Below are 24,505 nucleotides of genomic sequence, written 5' to 3' on the forward strand. Positions count from 1 at the left end.
AAAAAAAAAAAAAAAAAAAAAAAAAAGAAAAACTTTTGTGCGGCGTATAATACCATCAAGAAAGTGAAGCCAAGCACAGTGGCCTGTTTGTAATCCCAGTGGCTCAGGAGGATGAGGCAGGAGGAACACAAGTTTAAAACCAGCCTCAGCAACGGATCAAGCCCCTAGGCAACTTAGTGAGACCTTGCCTTAAAATAAAAAATATAAAAAGGGCTGGGATATTGCTCAGTGGTTAAGTGCCCCTGGGTTAAATTCCTGGTACCAAAGGGTGGGAAAAGTGAGAAGACAACCCACTGAATGGGAAAAAAGATTTGTGAAACATGTATTTAATAAAACACTTGTGTCTGTACTAAATAAAAAAAACTCAATAATAAAAAGACAACATTTTAAAATGGAAAAAAAAGACAGACATTAAAGATTTATGCATATATAACACAATATCACTTTTTAAAAAATTATTTTTATTATTATTTTTTACAATGTCACTTGACACTAAATTATTTTTTGTTTTGGAAAATATAAAATGCTTTTTACTGCTAATTTTATTATTCATATGAAACATATACAAGTTTAAAATACATTTGTATTGTTTTAAACAAATTAATTCTTTCAAATTTGTCTTAATTTCTAATACTATAAATATTGATAGGTAAACCCAAAAAATAAAAGTTGGGAGTGGGTGGGAATTTTCAATTTTTTTTTTCTTTTTTCTTTGGTGGTACTGGGAATTAGGCCAGGAGGCCAGGGCCTTGTACATCTTGTGCATGCTAGGCTAGTACTTTACCACTGAGCTATATACCCAGCCCAAAGGACTAGCCCTAGCATGTGTAAGGCTTGGGTTCAATCCCTGGCACCTCAAAGAAAACAAACAAAAAAGTGTAAAAGGGATTTTGAGATAAAAATGTTAGAACTGTAAAATTTATTTATATACATATATATTCTTATGGTGCTAAGGATTAGACCCAGGCCCTTGTGCATAGTAAGCAAGCACATTCCCAGACCCTGTAAATTTAAATGAAAAGTGAGCCCAAATCAATTTACAGGTACTCAGTACAAAACTAGGACATCAGGTTTTCAATGTTTTACAAACTAAATATAAACAGGAAGTGTATTTCATAAATATAAAATACCTCTTCTCCTTCCACCTCAGGCCGAATGGCATCATCCAGCTGCAGGGGCAGGCGGGGTTCAGCCAAACTGATCACATAAATCTGAAAGTGAGAAATGGCCAAAAATAGCAAAGGCACACAAAACCTGGTATCTTTTGCTTAAATAGAAAAAAAAAAAAAATCTGCATTTGATTTAAACATGAAGCAATGTTTGCATACATCCTTAACGGAAAATGCTTGCTAAACTCAAAGAAGATATATATATATATATTTTGCATCTCTAAAATGGAGGTATTTTTGCCTACTTCAATGGGTTGTTAAAATAATCAGATAAGAAAAGGTGTAACAAATATTCTGTTATCCCTAGGGTAAACACCAATGTAATAAATAACTAAGGCCTAGATTTGTCATACAAAAGCTGTTGTTAGGGAAATCATTTAATCTCAGAGCTTTAATTAAAATGAGGTTTATGTAAGAATCAATCCATTAATATAAGAATTGCTACTACTGTTAAAAGCATTTGACCATTGATATTACTAGGATCTGATTCAGTCTAGCTCTGCTTATACCTCTCCTTTTCTTTTTTTCCAAGGATCCCTTAATTGCCTCCTCTCATCAAATATTAACATGTAATTTCCTGATGCTTTCTGGTTGGAAGCTGCCATACAGAATGTTCCTTTACACTGTTAAAATTCTTCAATATCCACTCACTAATTTCACATTTCAGTGATAAGAAACAATTAGATCATAAAGACTGGGTTAAGATTTTCCAAATACTCTTAAAAAAATTACTATATTATATTCCCAACCGTGGCTGGAAAACTTGCTAAAGCACAAAGGGAAATGCCTTTATTTAGTTAATTCAGGAAAGCGAATTATATTCTTCCAGTTGGCAGATCACATTTAGCATTTAGCTCAGACACTTCAAGAAAAAAAAGTGTCAAAAGGACACTTCAGTCTTCCTCATAGTAAAGCAGAGTTATTTGTCACTATTTCCTATACCCAAGTTGTAGGGTTTCCTTTGATAACAAATTTTATTTCCAATACAAAGTAGACCTAAAGAGCTCCTTCTTTTACTTTTATAATTAGTAGAAATCCATCATCATCTTTATTAGGTTTTTGAGTATTTTGAGCTACAGACCTTCACATAATACTTGGTACAAAGTATATATTATCAGTGAATGCTGGTTGAATAAATATATACATGATTAGGAAAAGTCATTGCTTATGATAAAATTCTATTTAGTCTGTAAAACTATGCTTTGTGAAATACTTTATAACTATTTTTATTAAGGCAAAACTTGTCTGTAAGTTCTTTAGGCTTTATATTTATTATTAACCCTTATTTAAGTTGCCTGCTACATTTTAAGAATATCTTCTTTTATTCCTGGTGCTACAGATTGAACCCAGGGCCCTGTGTATGGCATGAGCTCTATCAATGACCTATATGCCTAGTTCAGTAAGAATTTCTTAAAAATACATTTGTTTGCTCTAGTCACTAAAAGTTTTCTTCAGTAAAGAATTGAAAAAGATTTAGTTAGAAGACAGGAGCTATCTTTCTTAGAAGTCAGCATCAATGGACTTCTTTACTAGGTTACAGATTGCCTGATGGGATCGAATCAAAATAAGACACATAGAAAGAATTCTATCAAGTTAGGTCATAATTGTAAATAAATTTTTAAGATGTGTTTTATATTTTTCCTTATGTGACTAAGTACAAAAATGGCTGCAATAATTCCTCTTGTTCCTGTATGTATGTTCTTGCTGCTCCTCCTCCAAAAATTGGAATCTATTTCACTACCGCTTAGAGTTGAGTTTTGCCTAATGACTTTGAACAAGGGATATTTAATAAACATGACACAAGCTGAAATTTTGAAAAAAGTGCTTGTGCACAGGGCTCTCCTTACTTGCCTCTGGGAACTACCCTAGTACCATATCAACTTATCTAGGTGATCCTAGATTAGGAGAGGCCATAAGAAGCGATGCTCCAGATACATCAGTGAACTAGTCAATGCCATGTGGAGCAGGTGACCTATTCCAGACAGGCCTATCCTAATTTGCTCACAGAATCATAAGCAAATGTTTGTTGTTCTAAATCATTAAATCCTGAGGTAATTAAAAAACAAAACAAACAAACCTGAGATAATTTGTTATATAACACAAACTGTTGAGGCTGTAGCTCAGTGGTAGAGCGCCTGCCTTGGCCGTGTGAAGCACTGGGTTTGATCCCCAGCACCACATAAAAATAGATAAAGACATTGTGTCCATCTATAACTAAAAAAAACTATTAAAAAAATGTACATGTTGGGGCTGGGATAGTGGCTCAGTGATAGAGCTCTCATCTAGCAAGTGCGAGGTCCTGGGTTTGATCCTCAGCACCACATAAAAATAAATAAACAAAATAAAGGTATTGTGTCCAGCTACTTCTAAAAAATAAATTAAAAAAAAATAGCTTTAAAAAAATGTAGATGTGACATGAAAAGCTGTAATTTTTTTCTAGATACCATTTATATACAGAAATATTTTTACATATTTTGGTGTGTGTGTGTGTGTGTGTGTATGTGTGTTTGTTTAGGTGCGGGGGATCAAACCGAGGGTCTCAGACATGCTAGAAAGTGCTCCCCAGCCCTCACAATTTCATATTTTGAAAAGGGTTACCTTCTGAACATGTAACTCAACATCTTGCTGTGTACAGCTTCCAACTTTCTGATTCACTTTTCTCACAACGCCTTCTACATCTACGATGCTTTCCTTGTTGATGCTGTCAAGAGATAAAATTCCCAACTTTAATCAACTCATTAGAGGTGTCAGGATTCATTTGGTGTTTAAGGAATAAAGCTGAACATGTTAAGCTCTCTTTAAAACAGTAGCCACTTGAGATAAAACCAGTCTATTTAACCTACTTAAAATAAGCTATTATGTTGCACACTTTGTGACATTCTTTAAGAGATTATTTTTTAGATGCCATAGTTTAGTTATCATTTATAAGATACTCTGGGCATAAAAGGCAACAGGGCCAAGTAAATTGTGAAAAGTAGCAAAAGGTTTTCAATTATTTATTAAAGAACATTTTGCTCCCCATACTTGAGATTCAGTATGATCAGCATTTCCTATAATGAGAAACACTGGCTTCAATAAATGCAATTACTGGTATGTAATGGTATTAAATAATAGAAGAAGGTCAACTGAAAAGATTTCAAGAGGACATTAGGGTGCTGTTTTGAAATTAAATCTTCATTGCCTATAGTTTCTGAGTAAACTTTGACACTGGATTTATGACAGACAGCCTACTGGATTGTGTATTCCTACTAAAAGAATGCCTTTATGAATAAACCTTAATATATGATGACCATAAAATAAATGTACTCATAGGTAGTTTATTCTTTAAGAAACTTTGATCTTGAATGAGACACTCAAATTCTGAAATAAAACCTTTATGAAGTTATTAAAACACTTGATGTATTTTAAAAATCTCTAGTACATAACCAAGGAAGAAATAGTGATTCTCATACAAAATGTACTAGTTTTACTATTGTGTATATTTAAAAAAAATTTTTTTTAGTTGTAGGTGGACATAATACCTTTATTTAATTAATTAAATTTATTTAAAATATTTATTTTTTAGTTTTAAGTGGACACAATATGTTTATTTTACATTTATGTGGTACTGAGGATCGAACTCAGTGCCTCAAGCATGCTAGGCAAACACTCATTACTGAGCCACAACCCCAGCCCTTATTTATTTTTATGTGGTGAGGATCACACCTAGTGCCTCACACATGCCAGGTGAGCACTCTACCGCTGAGCCACAACTTCAGCCCCTGTGTATATTCTTATACCAGTAGAATGTGCCACAATACAGTTGTTGAAAACGATAAGATCTAATGTTCACGGAAAAGTTCTATTCATTCTGATGAAGAACTGGGTCTTTAGTAGTTGTGGTGCTATCAAACATTTCAGAAACCCAACAGTGCTTATTTTACACACACCACCACCCCAATCCAGTTCATGAACATTTGCTTAGGGAAGGGATCAAAATGAGGATAACAGATTCAGAATAGTAAGAAAGAAAAATTTTCATTTTACTTTGCTATACTGCCTAGGATTCTATGCCTGTTATTAACTATCTCAAAAAAAAAAAAAAAAATTAGCTGGGTGTGATGGCACACACCTATAATTCCAGCAGCTCAGGAGGATAAGGCAGGAGAATCACAAGTTCAAAGCCAGCCTCAGCAACTTAGTGAGACCCTGTCACAAAATAAAAAATAAGAAAAAGGGGCTGAGGATGTGGCTCAGTGCTTCTGGGTTTAATCCCTGGTACTAAAAAATAAAAAATAAATAAACAAGAGTAAATAAATTTCTTACATTTTCTCCTGTTCTAGAGTTATGATATAATAGCTAACTAAAATTTCGAGTTTTGAAGCAGCTCAATTTATTAAGGCAAAAGTAGTTGGTGAACTAAGATAAGGCTCTTCTAAGACCTGAAAGAACAAAGAGGTTTCAGTTTACTGTTTAAAACCTTTTCCAATACTAGCAATCTGGTGTCACTGAATCTGTCTTAATGTGACTGCCACCTACTAGCTGCCTCATCTGTTTACACAAGTAAACTTAATGTCTGAGTATATGATTCAGGCCTTATGAGAATTTTGTTGCTGTTTCACATGTCTATATGAGGAAAGTTTTCTCCTCATTGGTTAGTGTAGTTCTGCTTTACCAAGTCACCTGCCCTGCCCCACCTGGCTATCTTTTTATTATGTTCCAAACATCTTGATTCTCTTACTTTACCCCTTTTGGCTTTGCAAAAGACCCTTGACGGTCTCTTGGACCTTCCATTACCAGACAGTCTTCTTTAAGCTGACTCAAGCTAAATTTATCTACTCTTATGGACTGAATTTCATACTAGTTTCCTTCCAGAAAGAAGCTGAAATGTGGTCAAAGACATTCTGCCTAGGTCTGGCTAGAGATACAATGAATGAAAACAATAAATAGAAAGAAAAAAAAGGGGATCATTCCTTGCCTCAACTCCAGCATTAGCTACTAAATCAGATTATTAAAGTCAACATAAGAGGAAAGTTCAGAAATACAGATTTGGATAGGCATCGTATCTTCCTGTTTCCAGACAAATTTCATTTAAAGCCTTTGAACCATTTCAGATATACAATAAAGTATTTGTTCTTAAAATTCTAAGGAACAAGGTGTGCCAACAACTTTATGTAACTCATTCAGTTGCTTTATTTTTTTAAAAAATATATATTTTTTAGTTGTAGCTGGACACAATACCTTTATTTATTTTTATGTGGTGCTGAGGATCAAACTCAGCGTCTTTGCATGTGCTAGGCGAGTGCTCTACCACTGAGCCACAACCCCAAGCCCCTCAGTTGCTTCATTTTTACATTCATTTAGCTACAACAAAATTGATCTTTTCAAAGAATTGATTAAAATAATGTGATAAAGAGTCCTATGGTACTTAAATCCAATTAGTGAGTCAACTTTTCAGATTAGCATTCCAAGGAGAGATAATTTGGGGAAAACAGTTTACTCTGTATTAAATTCCAATGTTTCTTTCTTTCTTTTCTTTTCTTTTTAAAAATATTTTTCCCTTAATTGTTGATAGATCTTTATTTTACTTATTTATACGTAGTGCTGAGAATTGAACCCAGTGCCTCACACGTGCAAGGCAAGTGTGTTACCACTGAGCCACAGTTCCAGCCACCTTTCTTTTTTTTTTGGTGTCAACGGACGTTTATTTTTATTTATTTGTATGTGGTGCTGAGAATCAAACCCAGAGCCTCAAACATGCTAGGCAAGCGCTCTACCACTGAGCCACAACCCCAGCCCCCAATGTTTCTTTTTAAGGAAAAACCTCAAAACTGCTAGCAGTATATGTAGTCTAACAAGGTAAAAGATAAACACCTCAAATTTAATGTCAAAAGTAAATCCTAAGATCGTTATCTACTTAAGATATTAAAAGTGACCTCATATTTTGCCTTTTAAATGATGAGGAAACCCCATCTGGAACTATCTGATTTGATATTTTTAATAGTAGACTCCCAGCTTTTTCCCACCTGGTATGTGGCCAGAGGGAATAGAGTTCAATGTAGGGCCTAAGCAATTAACATATAAACACCATTATTTCTCCCACTTTGTTGTATATGAGTTCACATGTCTTGATGTCTAGTGTCCTTGGGTGGTAACATTAAAAATGGAGACATCTGGAGAATAAACAGTCCTTAGGCACTCCCTAGTAGTAAAGACAATCTCAGGCATTTTATATATAAAGACTGATTCGAGAGAGGCTGAGGCAGGCACGAGGATTGCAAGTTCAAAGTCAGCCTCAGAAACTTAGTGAGACACTGTCTCAAAATTAAAAAAGAAAAAAAAAAAAAAAAGGATGGGATGTAGCTCAGTCGTAAAGCATCCCTAGGTTCAATCTTAGCAGCAGAGGGAAAAAATGACCCCAAACAGAATGATAAATAAGTGGGAAACTGAAATGGCTTTTTCCTCATAGACATTTTTTGTGCATACTATTTTCCAAACTAGATTCTGGCAGAATGGTTAGCTAGCTCACTAAGCAGCTGATTTTCCAAGTAGAATGTGTTAAAAATTTTTTTTAATCACTTCATGCTTCATTGGTCCTCAAATTTCTAATATAAGCCAAAAACACTTGTAAAAAAGGATTTTTCACTTCACTTAAAAAAACAGAATCCACCAGAATTTCTTTTAAATCATAAAAGAAGGCTGCTGAAATAGTAAGCAATAAAACTCAGTTTTCCAAATTTTTCATTTGTAAGTATACTTAGAAACTAAGGGATAAAGAGGAAGGATCCTGAAGAGTTCAAACACAGGCAGCTTATAATCTTCAATTTTTATTATAAAGTAGAATATATATTACTGGGCACAGCTGTATCAGTGGAAATCAATCATTATGCCACACATCCTACACAATACTCAAACCTCAGTATGATTATGGAGTCAGAGTAGTCTATAGTTTGAACAGTATTTACAGGACAAGACAACAAAATAGGTGGATAAAAGTGGTGGATAATCATGCAGTGAGAATAGTTCTAGGAATGAAACATGGGGTTGGCATGAGGTCAGTAGGAGGTTGAATATACTGGGAGAAAATGAGAAGACAGATAAAAAGACTAGAAGTCTTGATGAAGTCCATTAGAAAATTAGTAGGCTTGGGAAAGGGAGATTGGTAGAAACTGTCATTAGGAATGGTGGTCACTGGAGTTAAAAATGGTGAAGTCCTGAGGGACAAAACCCACGCTGTGGCCGTAGGAGTGATGTGTTAAAATGGAGTGATGGTGAAGACAATGGAGGAAATACTTAGAACGGAGGGAAGACTCAGGATGGGAGGAACAGAATATTATCAGTAAGAAAAAAAATGATGGTTTTCAGTAAAACTACCTGTTTCAGTCTTGGCTTTAACTTAAAAGTTGAAACTTGTCTTCAATTTACTCAACACAGTTAAAGCTTTGGAAATCCTGTGGACTGCCCATCCAAGCAGAGTCTCAGTCCTGTTCTTATCTTTCCTTTATTTGGCCAGTGCTCTAAGGCAAGGTGAGCTCATCCCAGTTCCAGAGAGCGGGTCATGTTTAGTACAGCCCATCTTGGCAATTTACTTCAAATTAATATTGTCATATTTACTTAGTTTCTTCAAACTAGAAACTTTGAAGTTATTGTCTACTTTGTTATTTTCCTCATCCCCACACAAGCAGTAACCAAACAGATAACACCCATGTTTTTAACCCAACCACTGGGCAAACACCATTATGTCTTTCAAGAGACAAATCAATTTTGGTATAAACTTGTTCTGAAAGTGTGAACACAGTTGATAAATTAGGAACAACATAAGCAGAGAATTCTGTATTTGCCTAAGTCAGATTTCATTAGTAAGAAACAATAGGCCAGGGAAGACAACAGTGCTTGGGTGCCCTCAGTCACACAGGAATATTCAAAATACACACATCTATCTCAAAACATCTACCTGTGGCCTATGTTATAAGCCACAATCACCCACATCTGGTGTTACTACTTTCCCTCCACTTTCAGGCAGTCTTCTATTATTTCACAATAGCTCACAGGCTGCATTTCTTTTCTACTTCCACCAGCAAACTGCAGATCTTTTTTTTTAAAGGCAAAATATTATATTTATTGTAGTATTTATGTATTTTTCAAGTATCCACCATGTATAAAACTATTCAACCTATGTTTAAAATGTTGAGTTCTTGCCTTTAAAGAAAGTGCCACTGATTAAGTTTCTCAGTATCATACTATTAAGTCATTTCTCCATAAATCCTGTGATTTTTATTGTACAAATTGGAATGTATATGCCATATAACAGAGAATCAACAGTGTATTAGCACTATTCTACAAAAAAGTAATCTGAAAGAACACCCATACCCAAATGTTTCAAGATCTCTTATCCCTTGCTGAAGATGGAACTATATGGAGGATTTCAGTTTGTACAATTGTTTAACAAAGAGCTTGCAATTTACCCAGAAAAACTCTTTCATCATCTTCCAGAACCTTGGCAAATGATAACTCCCTATTTTAAATTTTTAGTCTGTGGTTGTATTTTCCACATCAATTATTTTAACTTAAAAATTGAAACTTGTCTTCAATATACCACACAGGTGCTTTGCTGAGTGACTTTGTGCCTTATAATGTGTAAGATGGTCTATATCTGATGGCAGTGCTGATAAGGAAAGGGGGGCGCTAAATAAAACTAGATGCAATCAATTAGTAGATATGCCTAGTGATATCTAGATTTTACGCTTATAAACACCAAAAATTTTAAATTACTGAAATAACTGCCACTGCAACATGGAACTCAGTTCCAATTTTGTTCCCCATTATTTTTATAGCATGCTTTTAAACAATGGGGTGATTCCTTAGGAAAGCAACTACTGCTTTATAGGAATAGAGACAAACTCAGTATAAGTTTCATAACTTAATGTTTAGAAAACTTAAATCTCTCTTTTGAAATTATTTTTAGCATCAACTTATAATTCAAACATAAAATATTTTATACTAATTTAAAATCTGTTACATATTTTTATTTATTTTGGGGGTACTGAGCACTTAACCATTGAACCATATCCCTAGCCCTTTCTTACAATTTCTTAGAGACAGGGTCTCACTAAGTTGCTTAGGGCCTCCCTAAGTTTTTGAGGCTGGCCTCAACTTGCAATCTTCCTGACTCAGTCTCCTGAGCCACTGGGTTACAAGCATATCTCACTGCTCCTAGCTTCAATTATACTTTTTAAATAAATAGAAAAGAATAAAAACCAAAAACCCAACCAAACCAAAAACCAAAAACCCGAACAAAACACTCTCTACACCTTACAGAGTTGCTATGAGGAATGGGTGAGAAAATGCAAGTATGGCACTTCACAGGTCTATATTTAGTACATAAGAATAGTCAGCTATTATTGCTATTATGAGCAAACCTCTTATTTCTCAGTATTTTTTTATTAGATGGGGAAGATGCTGGTGATCATTGTACTATGGCTTGGTACAGGTACTAATAAGGAAGAAAACCCAAATAAGTATAAAAATTCATGCTAGATACCAGAAAGCTTGGCATGATATATCAACAGCAGTCATTACTAAATTTTAATTGTAGATTTATTTAGTTTCTTAAATATTAATAGCGTTTCACATTTTTAAAAACATTATAGAAGTGGAGGCTTGGTTGAGCAGAGTTCAGAAGGAGCCTGAATTTTTGTTACCATTTAGTGGGTAAGCCAAGTCTCTGGGTTCTCTGGTCCTCTATTAAGCCAGCTCTCATTGGTGCTTGGCAAAAATGAAAGGTTTCAATCATCCTAGTGGTTCTATGATGAATTATTTTATGAACTCATTTTTCTTTACCAAAATCTCAAGAACAGTAAGTTTAAAATAAGATAGGTGAGAAGTATATTCCCTATTCAATATGGCACAGACCAAGAACTGACTCTGAAAATACTATATGGGCTCTCTTTAGTAGAACAAAAGATATCAGGGACCTTCAGTGATGACTTAAATTAATTATTTATCATTTTACTTAAATACTTACAAGTAGCTGGGGACCCAGGCTTGTAACCCCAGCTACTTGGGAGGCTATAGAAAGAATTACAAGTCTGATAAAGCCAATTTGGGCAACTTAGTGAGATGGTTTCAAACTAAAATGAAAATGAAAAAAAAAAAAAAAAGGGTGGGGGATGTAGCTGATGGTATAGCACTTGCCTAGTGAGAACCTGAGTTCAATAGAGTGCCAAAACCCAAAACAAACAAACAAACAAAAACTCCCAAACTCTACAAATACAAAACTAGTGTAAATGCTTATTATTATTATAGCTCTTACTTTTAAAATTAATTTTTAAAGAAAATAAAAACAATTTAAACTTTAAAGTTTTACTAAAACTAAATTGCTGACATTGGTTTACTATATAAAGCTTAGCCTTAGTGTCAGTTCTCTATTTAATAATGTGTTTCTATATTTGATTTCAACGTTAGTAATGTGAAGAATGCCTGTTCATAATTACATGAAACTTTGAGGTTGGTTCAGAAAAATTTTGCCTCATAATTAACTAAAATTCTTCAAAGAACAATCTAACGATGACAACTTAAATAAAGTATCAGTGGATAATTTTATAAAACTATGTGTTCATGTGAAAATTCATAATGCAGCACTACTGAAATTTGTATCATTTTAAATGGATTATCAAATGTCTAATCTGATAAACTACTGAAACCGAAAACAGAATATTTTTCCTTGCTACTATACTATTAATGATCTGCTGCCCCTATCAGACAAAAAAGAGGATTGAATACCAACTGCTTAAATGGTACAGGTTTTTTTGAGTTCAGAATGTCTTTTTACTATCAAGTACCACCTGGTAACCCAGCAGTGTTCAAAGTCTGTATTCAAATTGCTTTGAAATCTTCACCTATACTGAACACAGATATCATTTGGCTTCAGATCCTTGAACTGTGAATGTGAAATTAAATTCTATTGGAGGAACTAAGTTCACACTGAAGTTCTTGGCTGCATTTAACATGGAAAAATACACTTCCATAATTTTAAGACTACTATTGAAGTGTATACTAAAATATAAAAAGTATATATAAAAAATTTCCACCATCCTGTGTGGATCCCTAAGAAATCAATAACCATCACAAGGGGCCAGGCGCAGTGGCACAGGCCTATAATCCCAGTGACTCGGGAGGCTGAGACAGGTGGACCAGGAGTTCAAAGCCAGCCTCAGCTATGGCAGGGCACTAAGCAACTCAGTGAGACCCTGTCTCTCTCTAAATAAAATACAAAAATAGGGCTGGGGATGTGGCTCAGTGGTCGAGTGTCCCTGAGTTAAATCCCCCCCATACTCCCTTCCCCAAAAGAAAATCATGAGATGGAGGTTGTAGGCATGGAGATTCTGCCCAATCTGAAGAATGTACTGGAAAACAACATTGTAGAGAGGGAACCAGCCATTGTAGAGAAGGAACCAGCAGACAGCAGGCAAAAAAGATACATCTTAAATTCTAAAAGTTCTCCCGGGCTGGGGTTGTAATTCAGTGGTAGAACACTTGCCTCACAGGTGTGAGGCACTAGGTCTGATCTTCAGCACCACATAAAAATGAATAAATAAAATAAAGATATTGTATCCATCTACAACTAAAAAAAATATTTTAAAAAAGTTCTTAAGAATTTACAGCGTCACTTGATTTATTATTATGTATGAACAGAGGAGGTAACAATTTTCAAAGTACAAACTTTTTCTTTAAAAATTAGTACTTTGAATACAAAGATCAGATTACTGGCTTTCTGTAAGAAAAGATATATGTCTTCTACCACCAAGGATAAGGATTTCTGAGCTACCTTAGTAGTCCAAATATAAAAAAGACAAGGTGACTGATGCATCTGGAGCTGGAAAATTATCTTACCAATAAACCAACCCCAAATACTAAAAACTCATCATTTATCACAGTTTTAGTCATGAGACTTTCTCCTTTTCCCAAGTTAATAAAAGCCATTAACAGAACTATTCTTAATTACTCTAGCTTAATACCTTAGCATATTACTGCCAAAGTTACATACAACTGTATAAGGTACAATTTTTAGGGGACTAAAAATAGCTTTTTGTTAAAAAAAAAAACAACCCCAAGTTACAACTTAACTGTTAAGCCTAAGTTACAACTAGATTTTGATTTTCTCTTTAGAAATTATCTAAATTCTTCCTTTGTTTAAAAGTAAGATCATTCTTATACCATCACATATGGATGAAAGCCTGCCTTTCTTTTAACTTACATGTGAAGACATCAGTTAACTAGATTCTGTTTGGGAGACCATCTACAACTAATTCTTCAGCTAGTAAGTTGTAGTTGATGTTTGATATGAACAACTGTTGTTACTAATTAGAATAACTTTTCTGTGGTCTACTTTAATGTTGTCTACTTTTTAAAAAAATATATATTTTTTCAGTTGCAGATGGACACAATGCCTTTATTTATTTATTTTTATGTGGTGCCGAGGATCAAACCAAGTGCCACGCAAGTGCCCTACCACTGCGCTATAACCCCAGCTCTTAATGTGTCTACTTCTAAAGATATCACATAGACTCACCACTTGTTGGTAGAATGTCTCTTAGTGAACACTAATGGTAAATGAGGCAAGACTTTTAATTAGAATGCTATGAATGTAACATTGAGGTTATAATTCAATTCAATTAAAAAAATACCTTCTATGTAAAATGTCAGTTTCACATATTTCAAAACTTGTATATATATAAAACACAAAAACCAAAAATTATTTGCTTGGCTGGGACTGGTAGCACATTCCTGTAATCCTTGCTACTTGGGAAGCTGATGCAGGAGGATCACAAATTTGAAGCCAGCCTGTGCAAATTAGTAAGACTCTGTCTCAAAACTAAAAAGAAGAACTAGGGATATAGTTCAGTGATACAGTACTTGTCTAGCAGGCATGGGCCCTGGGTTCAATCTGTAGTACCTATCATGCATACACACCCCAACATACACTATTTGTTTGAAGTTTATAAATTATCTGTTCCAAGTTAACTTTTCCCTAAAAATTTCTAGTATATTAAATATAATTTGGCATATATGTCTGTGAATTCCATGGCCATCTTTTTTTTTTCTTTTTATATAAGGCTCTTTTTATAGATAAAAGTTTATTTCTAGGGACCAAACTCATTTACGTCCTATTTCATAGGAAATACACTGATCTTAAGTCATAATGACAAATGTATTTCACAAGCACACTTACTATCTAAGAAATGAAAATAATGGGATGGGGTTATGGCTCAGTGGTAGAGCACTCGCCTAGCACTTGTGAGGCTCTGGGTTTGATCCTCAGCACCACATAAAAAATAAATAAATAAAATAAAGGGACACACACACACACACACAAAGAAATCAAAACAAGCCAGCCTAATCACAAGAAAATACAGGCAGAAGACCAGAAGACACGAAGAGGCAGTCTCTGGGCAGCAGGTCTAGGAAAGGGACAGATAGAGCTGCCATACCAGTAACACTAAAACTACTAAATTCATCAGTGAGTTGATGTAATTCATGGCACTGAAATTTTAAAACCTGAGTGCAACTATTACTATGAAACAATAAAGCTGAATCTGATAAATAAATCTTTAAACCACAACCAGTTGTTCATCATCCACTATGTGTAAAACACTACGGTAGGGAGTCAGGGAAGACTCAAACAAAAATTAGAATACTAAGTTAGATCATTTTTAAATTTCTTTCTAATTCTAGAATTTGTAATTCATCTATATTATTAACACACCTTTGAAAGCATCCATCTAAAGAACATCCATCTTAAAAAAAAAATCAATAGGAAAAATATAGCATTTATTCTAAACCTAATTTCTTTCTTTTAAAAAACATTTTTACACCTATTAAGTACTCTATTTAAAAGTAAAAACCATCCATTTTCCTCTGTCATCTTTGATCATTATCATGGGAATAAAATACCAATGAAATTGAGAAAAACACGCAAACAAAACTAACCATGTCACCAATAACAAATAAAACTACTCTCATTACCTCAGAGCCACAGCATGCACAACCACCATTCTTTTCTCTTTCTATATCCTGCCTCTTGCACAAAAACAATGTGCTTCTGCAGGAACTCTGAGCAAGAAGACCAGACCTGTAGACCTTTTTCTGCCCTAAATCCTTTGAGTGTCAAAGTTAAAAGCTGTAACACATTATGACATTAGCTTACTTCCTTCAGGAGGGAATCATTTGCAAACAACATTCTTTTATTTTATATACTTTTATTATTCAGTTAGAAAACTTGTTGCTCAGTAGGCACATCTGAAACTGAGGGAGGGAGGGAGGAGGAAAGGAAGCTCAACAAACACAACAAAATAAAGTTGCTCTGCTATGTTGAGGCTGCCAGGCTTTTTGTTACTCTACTTGAAAGTAAATGTGACTTGTCTGTAAAGAGTGCTGCTTCAGCAGTTTCAAATGAATTTCAAGCCTGTGCTCCATATTTTCTCTTTTGTAAGTTTAATGTATTCAGCAACACTGAACTGACAATTTAAATAACTACATTTTTAAACAAACGAAGCATTGATGTTAATGTATGAAAATGGTCCAAACCCTTGGGAGTCTTGGTTCCCACCATTGTTTATTCTGACAACAGGATATAATTGCTTACTTACTTGGCAGCAAATTTAACCATCTGCTTGCTTGCATGGTCTCCCACAGCCACAAGAGCCTGGACATTAAACTGCTGCTGACGTAGAACTAAGAAGCATTGCTTCCCTGAATAAGACAGAAAAAACACAAGTGCATTAAGGACATACTACTTCAGGTTTTACAAAGAAGGAAAATGCTTCTCTACTTTAAAACTGGGCCAAAATTTACTACACTCATCAGGCATGTACACACATAAGTATCCACCCTGTTTTCCGGTCACAGTCAAAATAATCAATGAGCTTTAGAGAAACCAAAGTTCTCACCAATGAGTAACAAAAAATGATTTTAACATGTTTTCTATAAGAACATAGGCAAATCACTAATTAAAAAAATACACAAATCTACAAGATTATTTTGTCATATTACACAAATTTCAAGTAACTTCAGATCACTTTCAACATTCATTCAATAGCTAATATATTCTATAAGCAAAGGCACTGCACAAACTACCATGGAAGCTTCAGTGACACAACCACCAAAATGCTAATAAAGTGTGTAATAACAAGAATACAAACATTCCATGAGGATGGTCTGTCTAAAAGAGTTCTTCCAATCAAACTGCATTTTAAAGAACATTTAGATTGATAGGTTAACTTTTCATATTCTGATTTCCTTTATTATCTTTCCAATTTTTTTTTTTTTTTTGAGACAGGGTCTTGCTAGGTTGCCCAGGCTGGCCTCAAACTTGTGATCCTCCTGCCTCAGTCTCCTGAGTAGCTGAGATGAGACATGCACTATCATGCCCAGCTCTATAACCAGTTTTATTTTTTTTTATCCTGTAACTCTTGATTTCCCCTCCTTTCATAAAGAGCTGTCATTCCTTATCTTTAACCTAAAAAAATATTATTCACAATAGGTTTCAGTCATTATGTATCCTTGTGACATCCTTTTTAAGTCTCTGATCAAATACTAGAAAACTACTTTCTTATAAAAATGAGTTAAATCTCTTCAAAACCACTTTTCTCATTAGACTGTCTTGCAAAACATCAAAAGATTTTGATTTTTAAATTTAGAATTATCTTTCACATTAAGAATTATCCTTGCAAAAAGAAAAAGCAAAAATGCAGGCAGACTTACAGTTATTATTTTCACTACACAGTATTTTGAAATGCAAATCAGATAGCAATCATGAATAAAAATGACAAGTTGCAAACAAAGTGCCGACATGGATACAATCTACTGACTCTGGAGTCATATATGACTGACAGGTTTTTATCTCTAAAAAGACATTAATTTTCCCTTTTCCTCTGGAGTATGATCCAGTCACAAAGTAAGATCTTCACACCACCCCCTCGCCCACTCTTGCACTACTGGGGATTGAATTTATGATCCTCCTGCCTTAGCCTCCTGGGCAACTAAAATTAACAAAGCAAAATCTTGAAGAAAGTTGTTTAAATAAATTCAAAGGAATTTTAAGATACTATACAGTAAAAACTATCACAGGGACTCTTATGGGTGGGTTAGAGTGACACTTACTAAAAACCAATAGAATAGAATCCAAAGTCAGATACTATTCCACTTAGCATAGAATGTTAGTGAAAATGGAAGGTAACAGGTAATACAACATTATTAAGCAAAGCCAGAATTTAATCAGAATATTTTAGCTGCTCTAGAGGTTCAGACTGAACCACCACAGGCCTAGCCGTACTACAAAGCCATACAGTGAGAAACTCTAATGCTGCACAAAAGACCTCCTTTTGGAGAATGGAGGGCAAAGCTCTATAGGACTTACAAGGCATAAGCACAGTAAAATGTCTCTGGGTTAGCACTAGGGGGTAATATTTATTTTAATGGTCTGGTAGAGAATAAAGTTTTTGAAATCAAAAGGCTTGGGATATCCTATTACATCCTATGAAGGGCCTGTGGGAAAAATTGAGTCACTTGGGCCTGGGGATATAGCTCAGTTGGTATAGTGCTTGCCTCGCATGCATAAGGCCCTGGGTTCAATCCCCAGAACCACAATAAATAAATAAACAAACAAACAAAAACAAACCATTTAATGTCCTCATTTCCAAAATGGAGAAAATAATAGTCTATACTCAAAGGGTCTCTTTTTACATTTGGAGGATTATATAGTATGTTTAAAGCTGAGGCAGAGTCCTATTAATGTTAACAATTAATTCTTGTTATATTATTAATAGCATCACTACAACTGGTTATTTAAGGATTGAGTATCACTATTTTGTAGCTGGATAATGCACAAATATGCTGGATGCTGAGAACACAAAAGTAAATAAATATCTGGTAAACACTTATAATTGACTACCATATGAAAAGTGATAAAAACCATATGTAGGGCGCAAGGGTGCACACCTGTAATCCCAGCAGCTTTAGGAGGCGGGGGAAGGAGGATCTCGAGTTCAAAGCCAGCCTCAGCAATTTAGTGAGGCACTAAGTAACTTAGTGAGACCCTGTCTCTAATACAAAATAGGGCTAGGGGTGTGGCTCAGCGGTCAAGTGCCCGAACAAACAACAGAAACAACAACAAAACCATATGTAGAGTATAATTCCAATTTTGTCTGTGTAGAAAATACATTAAGATTGATTATTTAGGGGAAAAAACACCAAAATGCATCTACTTAATGGTGAAGTTATAGGAACTTATTTTGCGTGTGTGTGTCTTTTTCTGTATTTTGAGGCCTTTCCACAATAAACATAAACTTTCCTAATCAGAAAACAAAATTCTAATTTTTTTTGATAGTTTATTCAATCAGAGAAGTAGGTATAGAAGAAAAGTAAGGGTTGACAGGAAATCTTGGCCACATTCAGGATTCAACACAAGTAGAACCTGGGAAGTCCTAGGAAACTTAATGCAGAAACAAATGAATGTCCCCAAATTCAGCATGCCTGCTAGGGAAAAGAAATCATAAAACCAGGTCAATGCAGTATAAGAAAGAGCAGAGAATAGTTTCTATTAGATATATGAGGCCCTGGGCTCAATCTCCAGGCCCCAGCCAGAAAACAGTTAAAAAGAAAAATAACCCTTGGAAAACACATTTGATAAATGACATATAAGCTACATAAGAAGATCTTAAAGATGACAAAAGAACATTAAGATCCCAATAAATAAATGGGCAATAGTTCAGAATAGACAATATGAAGGAAAAAGAAGAAAAACATAGCAAGTAAATGTGTAAAAGAACAAAATGTTACTGGTGATAAAAGTAATGTAAATTGAAGCAAACAATTATTTTGTATTAATTACTTTTTAAATGAGCAAAGATTCTTTAAAAATATAATATTGAATGCTTGGTAGAATTAAGTAAAAACATTCTATCATAACTTGCTGACTGCAAGGTAAACTTGAAAAATACTTCTAGAGAACAATTGGGCAATGAGCATAAAAGACTTAAAAATGGGGCTGGGGCTGTAGCTTAGTGTCAAAGCACTTGCCTGGCATGCGTGAGGCACTGGGTTTGATCCTCACCACTGGATTCAGTCCTTACCACATAAACACTGACCAATAAAATAAAGGCATCTACAACTATAAATAAATAAATAAAAATAAAAAGCCTTAAAATGCTCTCTTGACTCAATATAACAAATTTATAAATTTATGTTAAGGTAACTGAACATGGAAAGTCTTACTATTTAGTTAGCATTTTTTGTTGTGACTAACATCCTTGACAAGAATCTAAAGGAGGAAAAGTTTATTTGGGGCTCGAGGTTTAAGTCCATAGATGCCAAGTCCATTCTCTGGGCCCAAGATGAGGCAGGATATCAAAACAGAAGGTCCAGGTCCAGGTCCAGGTCGAAGAGCACTGCTCCACTCAGGGCAGCCAGGAAGCACAGAGAAAAGGGCAGGGAGTATGGGGTCTTAGAGAAGATACACCTACCTATCCAGGGCTCACCCTCAATCTACCTATAGTTACCACCCAATTCTTCTGGGAGACACCTCAGATCCAAATTCTAATTGTAACACATTTTGTAACATTTTTATTAATATACTAGAATGGAAATTCTGTTATTACTCACTTCATATATATGTAGTCTTCATTACTGAAACATTTACATGTGATTCAAATGGTAGGGTCATCAAGCTTTTTATGTTAAAGCACTTGCAAATACTAGAGCTTTAGTGTTTAATGGTCCATTTAAAAGGATTTTTAACCACAGCAATTAGGCAATGTAAGAAACAAAAAGCATATAAATAGGAAAGGAGGAAGTCAAATTACCCCTTAATTCTATACAAAGAAAAACCTAAAGACTTCACCAAAAGACTAGTGGAACTGAAAAACAAATTCAGTAAACTGGCAGGATATAAAATCTACATACAAAAATCATGAAAGCACAGCTACAAAAACAAACAAACAAACAAACAAACAAAAAAACCAAAACCAAAACAAAACAAAAACCACCCCACCCACCAACCAAATAAAACCCTGGAAATACACTAAGCAAGTGAAAGATCTTTTCAACGAAAATTACAAAATAGGGAAGAAACTGAAAAACACTAAAAGGTGGAAAGACCTTCCATATTCATGGCCTGGAAGAATATCGTTAAAATACTCATACTCCCAAAAGTGATCTACAGATTCAGTGCAATTTAACAAAATACCAATGAACTCTTCACAAAATTAGGGGGGAAAAAATCAAGCATATGCATATCCTTTAACCTTGAAATTTCACTTTTCGATAACTTTCTTGGAGAAATGCTAACCATGGAGATCTACAACTAGAACCATGGAAGGATTTCCTTTTTTTTTTTTTCCTGGTACTGGGGATTAAACCCAGGGTGCTTAACTTCTTAGCCATATTCTCAGCCCTTTTTATTTTTTATTTTGAGACAGAGTCTCACTAAGTTGCTTAGGACTTGCTAATTTGCTGAGGCTGGTCTTTAACTTTGAATCCTACTGCCTCAGCCTCCCAAGTCCCTGGGATTATAGGCATCTGTCACCATGTCTGGCTCATGGAAGGACTTCCAAGCAATATTGTTGGTTCACTAACATTTAACTCAGGGCCAAGAACACTTTAACTCGTGGCTAAAGAAAGTTTTCTAACAGGTATTTTCTTTGGAAGGTATAGCATAGCCTTCTTGTGCTCAAAAACACACACACACACAAAATACTTCAGCAGTATAATTGGGGACCATTATAAAAAGAAAAATAATCACAATTACAGAAAAGTATTTAAAAAAAATAAAAATAATTCTGCATTTTTCTATTCAGTGTTAGTTATCTCTTAATCCATGGTATGTATATACCACAAAATTGTGTTATTCATACGATATACAATTTTCAATTCTTTTAATTATGCACAGGTTCTTAATATTCTTGAAAAATTTTGATTTTACCTAACGAACGTGCAAACAACTATATGGAGACATCAATATTCATTTAATTTTTTATACTGCTGGGTTTTTAGTGTTTCTAAATTTTTGCTATTAAAGCCATCATAAATATATATATTATACACACCCACACCCCCAAACCACCAACTTTTAAAAAGCACAAGAACATGAAAAACATGGCATTAATCTATTTAAATAGATTTTTAAAAGGACACTTTATAGTATAAGAGTTGAAACAAAAAGATAGAATAACTTTGTGGAAAATTTCAAACACAAAAACTGAGTGAGTAGTAAAACATCCCTCTACATAGTCATTCTTCCCTATCTGTGAAAGATTGGTTTCAGGACCCTTGTGAAAGTGAGTATCTACAGAGGCACAAGTCCCTTACATAAAATGGCATATACAGTATTTGCATATAACCTTTTGTACATCCTCCCATATACTTTAAATCATCTCTAGAGTATAACACCTAATACAATGTACATGCCATACAGTTATTAAACCTGTATTGTTTAGGGAATGATGACAAGAAAAAAATGTACATGTTCAATACAGACGCAATTTTTTTTTGTTTTTCTGAGTAGTTTTGGTCTATGGTTGAATCTACAGGTGCAGAACTCACAGACTTGGAAGCTTGAGTATATATACATCAGTCAACACATATTTTGAAAAGAAAAAATTCTGGACAAAGGTCTGACAGATAAAGTAAACATCTGCTCCCAATAAATAGAAAATTTAGAAGTATTTTAAATTTGACATTGTTTTCTAATGACATTTTCTTTTCTTTATTTGCCACAGGGCTTAAAGCATGCTAGGCAAGTAAGCACCTTACCACTGAGCTACATCTCCAGCAATTTTTATTGCATTTCAAAACAGGGTCTCCTTAAATTGCTCAGGCTGGCCTTGAAATTTGCAGTTCTCCTGCCTCTTTAGTAGCTGGAATTACAGGCATGTGCTACCACATTCAGCTCTAACAACTTTCTATGTAGAATTCCTGAAGTCTTGAAATAAAATCACCAGGATGTTAAATTTCTATTTGAAAAACTTTTCACTATGTAAATCCCTGCAGTACTAAAGAATCTATTGATTACTACAAAAGGAAACAAGAAATGAGATATAAACATTTGAAAGAAAAGGACAAAATAATCAATATTTGTAAATGATACCACTCTCTACCTACAATCCCATGTACTTCACTAATTATCACCCTATGGCCATTCTTGTTTCAACTTTATTCCAACCCACTCATTTTTCAATTCCTATACTATTCTGAAAGAGCCTAAGTTATATTGTTCCATCTGTACATATTTTAGTATTCATCTCTAAAAGATTAGATCTTTTTTTTAGAACATTCATTTTTTGTAGTTGTAGTTGGACATAACAACTTTATTTTATTTATTTATTTTTATGTGGTGCTCAGGATCGAGCCCAGGGCCTTGCACATGCGAGGCGAGCACTCTACTGCTGAGCCATATCCCCAGCCCCAAAGATAAGATCTTTAGGGGAAAAAAAATGATACCACAGTACTATCTCAAATAAAAAATTAGTTCTTGCTGGGCGAGGTGGCAAAAGCCAGTAATCCCAGGGGCTCGAGTTCAAAGCCAGCCTCAGCAAAAGCTAGGTGCTATGCAACTCAGTGAGACCCTGTCTCTAAATAAAATACAAAATAGGGCTGGGGATGTGGCTCAGTACCCTCTGAGTGTCATGGGCCAGCCATGGGCTGTGTGTGTGAACCATGAGCATTTGTGCATATGGGAGGACTAGCCTGATTTTGAGTGCTCTTTGGGCCATGCAATACACCTGTGTACTTTCCTCTTGCTCTGCCTGTATTCCCACACAGCATCTGAGATGGGTGTGACCTGCCAAGATGTAAATCAATCTACTGACCACAAGACATCAAGAAGCTAGACTCAACCCCCTGAAACTGACTCTTTGTCTTATTTGGAACATTCCACCAAATGTCCCTCTGTGTCCCCCTCTATAAAAATACAGAATCCAAATGCAAGCTCTCTCTCTCCAACAAACCCCTAAAGTCAAGAGCCATCACTGGACCCCAAAATAAAAAGGCAATTTCTGTGTAATTATTTTGTGCCAACCCAAATTCACCTGGAGTGACCCTGATTTAGTCGCATGTCACAGCACTCGAGTCCAATCCTTGGTATCCGCCCTCCAAAAAAAGTTCTTTAACATTGAATATTCAATGTTCAAATTTCCAATACTGTCTTTCCCTATTTTGTTTATTACTGTATAAAGCAAGATCTAAATGAATAATTGGCTCAGATGTGTTTTAATCCATAGGTTCTCCCTTTCAATTTATTGAATAATTCAGGTTGGTTTTGCCCAGTTGGTTCCGGTAAGTCTGAGTTTCACTGATTTTATCTCACTGTCATTTATATATATATTCTCTATGTTTTTCGTGTAAGTTGGTAACTAGACTTAAAGGCTTAATGAGATTTGGGCATATTTTTAGGGGGCAAGATTATTTACTTGGAGGTATGTTCTTCCATGAATAGACATGAAATATGCCTGATTGTATTCTTTTTGATGTTAGCAATCATTAATGACCCAATGCTTAGATCATAGGGTCAAATGATGATGTTTTAACACTCCCTTTTTTTTTTTTTATTAATCAGCTGGAGTATTTCTCTGAGCAGATACTTCCTTAATTCTACTATCTGGTTAGTTAATTTTGAAAACAATGAAATTGTTCCATTGGTGCCAAACATTTTTGTGTGCCTTAATATTATTATAAACTTATGGATTTAATATCTAACGTGTATCAATTCCAAATTAGCCTTATTGATACTCAAATTATACTAGTTTTAGCACATGGTAGCCTCTTAAAGTTGGTCTCCACTCCTTTTCACATAACCTAAATCACCTTTTCTAGCTTCTGTGTTACCTATTATGACAAATATTCCAGGCCTACCTTGTACAATTCCTGCCTCAAACCTAAAATCTGCTATTTCTCCAAGTAGTTTGAGTTTCCTTTAGAGGAAGATGGCATTTCAAAATCACAATATGATGCAACTGCTTTCAAAAAGTGACACCTTTTTAAACAGTTAAACAAATATCTATCCATCCTATGAGTACAATTCCACCCGACAGAAATCAAAGTTTATATGTAGATAAATATTAAAAAAATTTTTTTTTGTAGTTGTAGATGGACAAAATGCCTTTACTTTATTTGTTTATTTTCTATGTGGTGCTAAGGATTAAATCCAGTGCCTCACTTATGCTAGGCAAGTGCTCTGCCACTGAGCTACAGTCCCAGCTCAATAAATATTTTTACATGATTATTTTACATAATAGTAACTTTACTCAAAACAGCCCAAACTTGGAGATGTTTAACTAGAATGTCCATTAATACATGTTTGGATA

At 34.7% G+C, this 24,505-nt stretch overlaps 1 protein-coding gene across 1 annotated transcript in view; it reads right to left on the reverse strand.

The window, feature by feature from the left end:
- Dars1 (aspartyl-tRNA synthetase 1) overlaps positions 1-24,505 on the reverse strand; it is a 57,062-nt gene that overhangs the window by 23,471 nt on the left and 9,086 nt on the right. Inside the window, 3 exon segments of the mRNA XM_048812221.1 lie at positions 1,131-1,211; positions 3,768-3,870; positions 15,797-15,899. Of these exon segments, the coding sequence (XP_048668178.1) occupies positions 1,131-1,211; positions 3,768-3,870; positions 15,797-15,899 (287 nt within the window).

The sequence above is a fragment of the Marmota marmota genome, unplaced genomic scaffold, assembly GCF_001458135.2.
Source record: "Marmota marmota marmota unplaced genomic scaffold, marMar, whole genome shotgun sequence".
Classification (NCBI taxonomy): domain Eukaryota; kingdom Metazoa; phylum Chordata; class Mammalia; order Rodentia; family Sciuridae; genus Marmota; species Marmota marmota.